Below are 11,702 nucleotides of genomic sequence, written 5' to 3' on the forward strand. Positions count from 1 at the left end.
CTAATTTAGCATAAATACAATCCCCTCAACATATTACCAAATAAAAGCAATGAGACGAAAAGACTCTTATTATGTCAAATATTTCCCCGACGTATCCGTACGTGATGACGCAATCCGCCCACAGAACAAACCGACGCATGATCTGAGAAAAAGAAGCGCCGGCGAACAAGAGGTAAAACTCGGTTGAGAAATCTCAAATACCGTTATATATTCTTCATTTTCCTTTTCAATAAATTAACATCACGGAGAGACAGCCAATGTCGTGACAACGTCTTAAAAGCGTTACATACCCATGGGAAACGGTTTTATTTTAAACGAGTGCTCTGAAATGAACGGTTAGCCCCGGCCGCTAACGTTTTATGGGACAAAGCATTATCTGGGCTTGTCTTATATTTCGTTCGGTACTCTGGTCTATGAAGCCGGTGTTTGAGGCTTGAATGAACGCGTATATTAATTTAATCCTCCTTGTTGAAATAAGTGTCGGTAGCACGTCTGTTATGAGGGTTATAGAGTGAAAGGCGAGGCCTGGGTGAAAATGAGCAGCTTCAGGCGGAGTGTGTTTGAAGGGCTGTGTCTCAAACCCTGCGAGCTGCCCGAGAAGAAAGACCTTTGGGCGTCAAAGGCGCATTATAATCACATTAAAACGACTTCGAATAGAATGCTGTCTTGGTAGGGCAGCTTATTAGGGTTTAGGGCACGGACCAAGTGACTGACATTACTGCTGTCTCTTTCTCAGCATCTGCTAAGCTAGCTTTATACCATTACGATTTATTACAAATCCTTTCTTCTTCATAGTGTGTATCACAGTGGGGGTTCACACAGAGGCACATCTCCATAGTGTCATTCTGTTGGATAACAGTTCTTTTGGTGACTAGATTTATTTCTTAAAAGCAAGAACATAATAAACATAAACCAAAAACCGTGTCCAGAGAGGAAATCTGAGATTTATTATCCGTGGTACACTCCCTTACGAGTCATCCATGTGGTTAAATACGTCACTGCAGTGTTTGGTTCTTTATACTCACTGTCAAGGTTGATGTATGATAATCGAGCATACTTTATAGTAAAATAGATATTTTGAGAGAATTAGTCTCATCAATTAGTCTTAATCAATATTAACCTAATAGTATATGCCCTGGTTTCAGCTCTATTATTTCAGTCTAGGTCAGCACATGGTTCCTCATCATGATGTCTGGTTTATCTCTTGCTTTATTCTAGGACATGGCTGTGAACGTACATTCCACTTCAGTGACTAGCGACAATCTGAGTCGCCATGACATGCTCGCGTGGATCAATGAGTCTCTACAGATGAACTTTACCAAGATCGAGCTTTTATGTTCAGGTGAGTTGTAATGCATGCTGCTTTATAGTATAAAATGCAACAGCTGGGTTCTGGAAGTAAAAAAAAGCCAACTGGTTTTTATTTTTGCAATTTAAGGAAATTGCTGGTTGGCTTTCTCTATGGCTTGTATCGCTTTAACAGTGTCTTTTTTAAGTGTCTTTCTTATTAGAAAATGAAAAAGTATTTCCAGAGCCAGTGCTTCTAATGATATGCACGTTATGATAATGGACATGTTTTGGATTAATAGAAGCACATTTCTTTTGTAATCTGATTTTCTTTACAGGTGCAGCCTACTGCCAGTTCATGGACATGCTGTTTCCAGGCTGCATACCTTTGAAGAAAGTAAAATTTGGTGCAAAGTTAGAGCATGAATACATTCACAATTTTAAGATATTGCAGGCCGCCTTCAAGAGGATGGGTGTTGACAAAGTGAGTTGGTTAATCCCCCTACCCCCCCCTTTTTGAGAGACTTTTTAGAGATTTAGCAACAAGCCACTTAACCTTTGATCACAAAAATGATATTCACTAGAGTAGAGTATGCGTTCATTATTGGAGAATACTATTTAAGTGTGTTTTCCCCTTCAGATTATCCCGGTTGACAAGTTGGTGAAGGGCAAATTTCAAGACAATTTTGAATTTGTTCAGTGGTTTAAGAAGTTCTTTGATGCTAACTATGATGGAAAGGACTATGACCCAGTGGAAGCGCGACAGGGCCAGGACACCATGCCTGCACCCAACCCCTCCATGCCTGCCCTCAGCAAGCCCAGGAAGATCATGAATGCAGGTGGGTTACATTGCACCTTGTAGTTTGATCTCAGCATTTAGGATTACACATTGATTTTTATGTTTTATACATCTGCCCAAAATGCATTCAGAAGTTTGGGTTCAATAATATAGATTTTGCCTGTTTGTTTTTTAAGAAATTAAAGGGATAGTTCTCCTGAAAATGCTATATATTATAGTCTTATAAAGCAAAACTCTGAGCTGATGCTTGTTTGTTTACAACAGAGCATACATGTTGTATTGTTGTTCATAATGGTACTTTTGCTTATCCCTAAAAATCCCTTAAAAATCTTACTGAGCTTAAAATCTTGAACGGTTGTGTATTTTATACTCCATTTCCCCATTTTATTGATACCCAGCAGGCATTACATTGTTCATGTGCACTTACTTGAATTTTTCAGTAAGATATACATGAACTGATCGTTCTGTTCTTTCCATCGGTTTGACTTGACTAAAACCTCTGTGTTCATTGGCTTACTGCAGTCCATCAGTCTTCTTCTGTGAAGACTGCCACCCCAGCTGCTGCTGTAATTGGTATGAAGATGTGTTTTGGGTTTTGGGGCTTTAAAATGTCTTCAGTGTCTGTAAAGGATTCAAAAGGTGGAACACTTTGAATGTAGTTGCTACACTTTAGTTTATGGAGCAGTTTCAGTCTGGTCCCGTTTCTTCTGATACATCTCACGCTCAGGTTTCACGTTTCAATTTATTTATATAACACCTATTTAACAGCTGACCAAAGTGCTGTACAGAGATTTAAAAATAGTAAATGAATATAAAAATCAGCATCTCAGTTTACGATCTGCTCGCTGAAGTCTAGTCAGTATAGACAATGAGAGGAGTCGGCTATAGAAATACACATGTAATAAGATTGCTGGCGCTGGAGAAGTTGACCCTGTTGCAGTAGTTCTAGTATATTGGACGTTTAAATGATTTTTAAAAGCCACAACGTTGGTTTTAAGTGTGAACTAACCCACCCACATGGAAGGTGCTAGACTGAAACTCCTCGGGGAAGGGCACCTGTGACGAGTCTGATATGATTTTAGACTGGTCATGGTGATGTTTATAGACCGGCATAAAAGTAGCATGAAATGCTCTTCACAACCCATCTCGCTTTCATAATCTTATGTTTCCAAATTAAACTGCATTGTCAAGGAGAAAAACAAGGTGTGCTTGACTTAACTCATTGAGAATTGATTAAATTGGTTAAAAAAGTGAGCATCACCATATCAGAAGTAAATGGGTCCATTTTGATTTCATGTTGATTTCATTGCCAGCTTGTTGCTTTCACTTCACTGCAGTAAAATACTTTCTTTTCCATGCTCTTCAGTGCATTTCAATAAAAGGTCCAGTGATGCTCTGTTATACACTGTCAGAATGTTATTAACTACTTATCAATGTTTCCTGTATTCAGGCTCATTTGTTGGTCTCTTTCTACTTATTGCTTATTCCCAACAGCGCCACAGAGAGCAGCGGTTGCAAAGGTGACACCCAAGATGGTGCCTAGCTCTGCGCGGAGACCTGGTGCTGGCGGTGATGACGAAAGGGCGGAGCTTATTCAAGAGGTTTGTTATTAAGCTGTAATAAGGTGTGGCCACAGTATTTGTGAGCAAAATCAAGTTATTTTAATAGGAATCCATGCAATCAGGAATTGTGCAGCGGGAAAAGATTTCCCCTTGGAAAAAAGGATACTCTATTTAATAGCATGAAACGGAAACTTGCTCTTTAAAGGTTGTCTAGTGTCTGTACTATTTCTCTCCAGAAGTTAAGAGCAATTACATGTAATACTTGTATAAACTAGATTTTCGGATATCTTTTAACCCCATCATTTGCACTTGTCAACATGCATACAGTGAAAGTAAGAAATTTTAGTACGCTAATGTATGCATAAAACCTATGTATACTTTGGGCTTTATGACTAAACCGTTTTTTTTGGTGACTTTCAGTTAAACATCTTGAAGTCTACAATCCAGGACATGGAGAAGGAGCGGGACTTTTACTTTGGCAAACTGAGGAACATTGAGCTGATCTGTCAAGAGAAGGATGGTGAAGGAGACCCCACCCTGCAGAGGATTGTGGATATTCTCTATGCCACAGACGTGAGTCAAACACAGCTACAGTCCTACCAAAGAGAAACATTTGTCTCAACATACACCATATTAGTGATTAACAGTGTTCCCACACTTATTGACCAATCAATTCCATCACCTTTTCATATATGGTATAATTTTAGACTTAACCCAAAAATGAATGCCATTGCATGCCATTCCAAACTCACATTTATCTTGAATATAAATTAAGATATTTTCAAACATGAGTGATTTCTGCCACCTCACTGAAAGTCAATTCCACCGAAACTTGGATTCTTCTATATAAAGACATTTGTCAAAGTAAGAATCAAGCAGATTAAGTCTTCTGAAGAGGCATGTTCATTTTATGTGATGAATCAATATTAATTAGCTTTTTCACACAAAGCTCATCAAATATGATTAAGTGAAGCATAATCCTAATGCAACCTCATTAGTTCTTGGATGTAGGGCAAGCATGTTTGAGCTTCTGTTTGCCATTTTAGATGTGCTTAATGACTTCTACCAGTCTCCTTGTGAACTTTAAGGTGGCAAAGTTTAACTGAAATTGACTTTTTAATGTAGAGACAGAAATCTTTAAGGATTCATTAGATAAATCTCGATTTGTGGTGAAAAGACAAATAAAAACCAAATGGGTTTGGGACAGTATAATGATGACAATTTCAATGTAAAGGTGAACAGTCCCTTTAAACTGATTGTATTGGTGAATTGATCTTGTAGTAGTCAGTTGTGATTTGTTTCATGATTGAAAGCCACCGGTGTCAATAAGTGGAAACGTGAGTAGACGTGTTGCAGATCCACATTAGACGATCTTGTTGATTAATTTCCTGAACTTGTAAACACTGGCTGACTAGTGGTTCACACACTGCTGTTCCGGTGAATGTTTCCTGGCTAACAACATCTGCTGTGGAAAACTGGAACAATCTTTAAATGGCCAGACTTATCTCTATATTCTTATCGGGTGACTCAGTCTGTCTCTCTCTGTCTCTTTCTCTCTGGGTTGCTGTCTCAGGAGGGGTTTGTCATCCCAGACGCTGAGTCAGAGGACCAGGAGGAGTTCTAATGCTCGTGATTCGCTGCAGTTTTACCCTCCTCTCACCTTTTTCATTCCTGTCCTCTCCACACAGTCACTACCCCGCCATCCACGCATCATATTACGCATCTGGACTTTTCCCGAAACAAACTTCATACTGAACCCCATCGCATCTGCTAAAGCATGCACAGACACACTTAATGTTGAAAGAACTGTTTTAATGCCCTCAGACCTCTGGCTGCCACGATACTCCACGTTTCTCTCCGAGGAACGGTGCGTTTCCTGTCTGTAATATATGATCTAACATTGCTTTCCCCTTTCAGCGACTTCAGACACCTTCAAATGTATTTATCTTATTTTAAATGTCTCTGAAACACATGTCTCGGACACATTCTCTGTTGTGATTGATAGGTGGCGTCTCCCCCTCACTGCTGTGCTACATATCTGTGATCACGTCTTATTCAGAACCGTACCGTACTGACACAAAACCCAGGGACGGAATGATAACCGTGCATTAGTTCATTTCAAAAAGCCTCTTTCTTCCTAGTTTCTAGTCATTGGTACTTGCTTTAGCATAAGGCAGGTAGCAGTCACCAGCGCTGCAGTCTATCCTCAGTGACTGTGCCTTATACAGACTGTCTGGAGTTCTCTCTTTGTTTTATGGATATTGTGAAGCAGCGTTTTCGAGTCGACGCATGTACTAACACTCAGTCGTGCGCTTTGGCCTACAGGATGCTGATGTACTGTGGCGCCACGGTTGCACGAGTTTAAATATTTTTATTATAATTTTATTTCTTTCCTTTTAAATAATTATTTGTATGAAGTTAGTAGCCACTACGTTGGTGGACTCAGCCAAAATTTGGGTTACAAGACAAACACTGCCCATTTTCTACCTGTTTTTACTGCCTTATATTTAATGCGTTTTTCCGTCCTGTCATTCGCAGGCAGATGTTTGTAATTCAAGTTATTAAAGTTTTAAATTGATTTTTTTTTTCTTTTAATTATTTTTGTTGAAGAAGTAGTAGTAGCAGCAGCAGAATGTTTATTTCAGGCATAAATCTTTAAAATACACAAGATAAGAACATTAAATCTTTTGAGTTGTTTTCAAATAGTGCACCCTTTCAAGAGCATTCCCCACAAAAGCATGTCAAGCTGATGATACAAATGCAAAAACACTAAAATAGCAACTAAATAAGCTTTTTAGAGGAACGTTTTACTTCTCGCTCCTGAAGTAACTGAATTTGATCTATAGGAGCTAGCTTTTCAGGCAACGCTTGCTCACTTCACTTGTCATTTTTTGTCGATTCAACACGATTCGGACTTTAGATCACTGTGCCAGCTCTGACTTTCAACGACGTGTAGCTTCATTGTTTTCATGTGCACTGGTCATTCTCAATCACTATGAATTTTGCTGTGTGTAGTTCTCAATGTTGAATTTTACATCAATAGCGCATGCAAAAACCGGCAATCAGAGTTGTTATTGGTGCTATACTTTGACCCTTAAAAACTTGCCTGTTTGTGCTAGAAAAGCCGTTTTGCTGGCTGTTTTGGTTCACTGGATTAGAAATATTGCTGCGGTTGGGTGAATATAACAGTGCTGGGTCTGTTCTAAGTAGGAGACAATAGGAAATCAAGTGACACTCACATTTCTGGGCTTGCATTGACAAATATCCCATTGTAATTTCACATAAGCCGAACTGCTAAATATTGGCACAAGGTGGATGCAAGTAAAAATGTGGACGGAAGTAGTTTGGAAGCTGGTAATATCTGTTAAAGGCAGTGATCGACCCTTCCTCCCTTTCTTTCAATGCTCTGTGGCCTTTAAGAACAATCTGTAGCGAAGGTACTCCGTACACCACGAGCAAACTGTCTCTCTCTCCCTGTTTTTGTACTTTCAGGCTGTTAAGAGATCCACATTTTTAACTGAAGTCCATTTCTTACAATAAAACCGTATTTACATGTCTTTCTGTTGGTGTCTTCATTTCTGGTGATTACAGTTTTCCACATTTTTCAACAATAGTAAAGATATGTAAACTGGACTGATTCAAGTATGGCATGTATAGAAGAAATCTAAAATAACTTATTTTAAATGTTGCTTGAGTCTGTACACTGGACATGTTGCTTTTCCCTTGGTTACATGCTCTCTGTTTTCAAATGGATGAAATGCTGATTCATTGTACTTGTTGAGCTCTTAACAGTCTAGGTATAGTCTCACGTAGCCAGATCTTCAGACTGACGGCTGATGGTGTGGAGTTAATGGCAGCTTTCATCCGCCAAGGCCCGCCCATGAAGCCATTTGACCGACATGTCAAACAACCAATCACAGTTCGTTTCGCTTCAGCGGCATGTTTCAGGGTGTGTAAATGTCACCACAATAACCAACTAGTCTGTAAAACTCTGGGACATATTTTAATGATTATATGCCACAAACATTGACTTTTCACATACTTTTGAAAATCCAGCGTTTATTTGATCCTGGTAAGCGCTCGTCGTCACAGTTGCAAACAGGATGGCTTTCTACTTTCGTGGCAGGGTTTGGCATCGCTGCATCTTTGTTTCCAGGCGGAACATTAAAGAACACGACACACACGTGTCCTGGAAATCCTGTATAATACAACCAATCAGGTGACGACTTCCACACTCCTGAAGTGTTTCCACTTTTGTATGCTATATGCATCGGACTTTTTTATTTGTTATTATTATTAATACTTGAACAATAAATACTAAGCAAAAGTGCCAAACGTAAACACACGCACGTACACAAAAAAATCTATACATTTTTATTTTGCCTTGTTAAATCACTAACTTAAATAGACATTTTTTATAGCTTTTTTTGTTTTTACTCTTCCTAATGGTGCTTCTATAGATATATAATTCCTTAAGTAACACAGAAGAGGGTTCTGATTGTTGAATTTACAACAATTATATAATCAAGAGATTGATCATGTAAACCTCATTTTCTAACTTCTTGTTATAGCTCAAAAAGCCAAATATTACATGTTCATATAGTAGAAGAAAGTTGCACAACACAAAATCAATTCAAGGATTTAAGAGAACTTCACAAGGAATGGACTGAGGCTGGGGTCAAGGGCCACCACACACAGACGTGTCGAGGAATTTGCTGAACCACAGACAACGTCAGAGGCGTCTTACCTGGGCTAAGGAGAAGAAGAACTGGACTGTTGCCCCGTGGTCCAAAGTCCTCTTTTCAGATGAGAGCAAGTTTTGTTTTCCAACTGGAAACCAAGCTCCTAGAGTCTGGAGGAAGGCTGGAGAAGCTCATAGCCTAAAGTCTAAAGTTGGTTAAATGACCATAGTGTTGGTGTGATTGACTGGCCAGCAAACTCACCAGACCTGAACCCCATAGAGGAAAATGAAAGACAAAAGACCAAAAAATGCAGATGAGCTGAAGGCCACAGTCAAAGAAACCTGGGCTTCCAGACCACCTCAGCAGTGCCACAAACTGATCTCCTCACGCCACGCTGAACTGATGCAGTAATTAAAGTGAAAGGAGCCCCTACCAAAAATACATGTACAGTAAATGAACATACTTTCCAGAAGACCAACAATTCACTAAACATGTTTTTATTTTTCATCCTATGAAGTATTCTAATTTGTTGAGATAATGAATTGATGGGTTTTTTTTAAATGTGAGCCAAAATCATCGCAATTACAAGAACCAAAGACCTAAACTACTTCAGTTTTTTTGCACTGAATTTAACACACCAGTTTCACAATTTGAGTTGAATTACTGAAATGAAGTTTTCCAAGAGATTCTAATTTATTGCCCCTGTATATCTTCAAAGACATGGTTAAAAATGCTTAGCAGGGTTACATTTGTGCAGTATCTTAAATGAAATTTCTTACATTTTATCTGGAATGAGGTATTTATTAAACTTCCTCCAATTAATATTTCCAATAAACTGAGACCAACAGAAAATAGCACTTGGTTTACTAACAGTTTATTTTTTTGAAATCATAAACGTATAGCCTTGATGAAAAACTAGTTCTGCCACAGAAAGTGTCAGCAGGGTGAAGTAAAGAAGCATGTTTGGAGTGTGAAGACTTCTACATAAACACACAACACAACCAAGTGAACATGCTCTGCTAGGAGCTGCTTTAAAGCAGTCATTAGTTGAGGAGGTTTGGGAGAGCTGGTCCATTATTAAAGAGTGTGTGGACAATTCCTGTTCTTCCTCTCAACTGTAGTGACTGTGTGTGTGTGTGAGTGAGATACAGTAGAGTACCACAGGCTAAAGGCCCCTTTGATATGATTTTCTTCTAAACCACTAGATGGCACAAAACCGTTGCGTAGCACTTTCTGTGGTGTTCATATTAGAGATAATCACCGTGTGAGGTGCCGTGTAGGATTTAAATCAAACTTCGCTTATGAATACATACATAAAACATATATATATGTGTGTGTGTGTGTTTACGTATACACCTATAAATATACATGCATACGGATGTTCAAAAATACATATATGAAACACGTGCACACTATTCATATTAGTGTGCACGTGTATTTCATATATGTATTTTTGAACATCCAGTAGTGATTCATTTATAGGTGTATATGCATGTGTTATATGTATGTATTCATAAGCGAAGTTTAATTTAAATCCTACACGGCACCTCATAACCATGTTTAAAATGAAACCATAATATTTAAAACCATGAATATTAATCATATCATATAATCAAATATCATTTTTTTTTGTTACTAATGTTAATTTATATTCAATTATTATTTTTGTACAGTAAACAGGTGTGTGTGTGCGTGTGTGTGTGATCAGGATTCAGGAAGGCTTTTATGGCTGTTGAGCAGTTCTCAAATGTTATATTCAGTACAGTGGAATACATTATGCTGTACATTAAGTCTAGTTTACCACCTTACCCTATTAGTCAATCATTTTTTTATTTCATTTATGTGTTAATTATTATTTTTTATCATACCTTCTTTGGGGGATATTCATCCTTTTGTGTGTAGATGCTAATATCTTGTTTACCATAAGTTTCCATTAATGTTGGTTAATGCATTGATAATATTAACACATACAACCTTTGACTTTGATAATATATTAGTAAATGGTGACATGAACATCAACTATGATTAATTAATGCTTTAGAATTAATTTTCGAATGTAGTTAATGTTAACAAATGAAACCTCGTTGTAAAGTGTCACCATTATCCTTGGTTTAAACAGGCCTTCTTTTTCTTTTTTCCTTCACTGTGTTATCAGCGTAATACTTTGGTACAGATCATCAGTAGCTCCAGTGATGCTGGGATTCAGTGAGAGAGCAGGGCGAAAAGAGTTAGCCGTTTTTATTTATTATTATTATTTTATGCATTACACCACTAACAAAAGACTTCCTCTCGGACACCAAAGAGCTGTAGCCCTTCAACATTATCATGTGTTCATGCTAGTGGAAATCCGTGATTATCACATGTCTTGTGCGTGTTCCTTGTAAGATATAGACTCTCTCATCATCATTAGCGCTGTAGTAGAGTGTCGTCTGTCTGGCTGAAATGCTTCACTGCTCACTTAGCGAGACCTCCGGCTCTTTGTTCCTCATCCACAGTTAGTGCTCTGAATTTCTCCTTTCATTCAGACTGAACTTCAAAGCATGTGATCGTAACAAAACTGGAGGAAGAGCAAGAGGAAACACTGTTTTATTCAAATCAGTGTGAAAGATGCTTCAAACCTGTATGAACTTGCACTCACATGCTAACACAATAACCTCTCTGAGAGAGATGCCAGTACAATAAAACCAGATATGAACTATATGCCTGTAGGCCATATGTACAGTACGGACCAAAAGTTTGGACACACCTTCTCATTCAAAGAGTTTTCTTTATTTTCATGACTATGAAAATTGTAGAGTCACACTGAAGGCATCAAGGGCTATTTGACCAAGAAGGAGAGTGATGGGGTGCTGCTCCAGATGACCTGGCCTCCACAGTCACCGGACCTGAACCCAATCGAGATGTTTTAGGGGTGAGCTGGACCGCAGACAGAAGGCAAAAGAACCAACAAGTGCTAAGCATCTCTCGGGGAACTCCTTCAAGACTGTTGGAAGACCATTTCAGGTGCACTGTTAAAAATATTCCGTAAAATATACGGTAAAAAACCGGCAGCTGTGGTTGCCAGAATTATACCGTAAAAAATACGGTAAAACCGTTTTTGGTTTAACGGTTTTATACCGTAAAAAATAGTTACACTGTTGTAGGTTTAACGGTTTTACTTTATATTTACAGTTTAATACCATAATTTAACTGATATAATATTAACATATGAACTTATTGAAGCACTGAAATCTGTTTTGTACTTTTGTATTACACTGGTAACCACCAAAAGCAGGTGGTGATAAGAGAGATACGTGGTGAAACAAAGCACATCACAAGCAGCTTTTAAATAATAAGATACATAGAAGGTGCAAGGTGTCATTCACACAAACA

General features: G+C 38.3%; 1 protein-coding gene across 2 annotated transcripts; it reads left to right on the forward strand.

The window, feature by feature from the left end:
• The first annotated feature begins 34 nt into the window (after positions 1–34).
• LOC113077975 (microtubule-associated protein RP/EB family member 1-like) lies at positions 35–7,205 on the forward strand. 2 transcript variants are annotated; one of them, XM_026250228.1, is made up of 8 exons: positions 35–172; positions 1,219–1,342; positions 1,626–1,771; positions 1,928–2,126; positions 2,609–2,659; positions 3,581–3,687; positions 4,069–4,221; positions 5,222–7,205. In XM_026250228.1, exons 1-8 carry the CDS (start codon positions 50–52, stop codon positions 5,270–5,272), a joined length of 954 nt encoding a protein of 317 aa, XP_026106013.1. In that variant the 5' UTR covers positions 35–49; the 3' UTR covers positions 5,273–7,205. The 2 variants fall into 2 exon arrangements, with proteins under 2 accessions (XP_026106013.1, XP_026106014.1); XM_026250229.1 differs by lacking the exon at positions 2,609–2,659.
• The last annotated feature ends 4,497 nt before the right edge of the window (positions 7,206–11,702 follow it).

The sequence above is a fragment of the Carassius auratus genome, unplaced genomic scaffold (genome assembly GCF_003368295.1).
Source record: "Carassius auratus strain Wakin unplaced genomic scaffold, ASM336829v1 scaf_tig00023642, whole genome shotgun sequence".
NCBI lineage: Eukaryota > Metazoa > Chordata > Actinopteri > Cypriniformes > Cyprinidae > Carassius > Carassius auratus.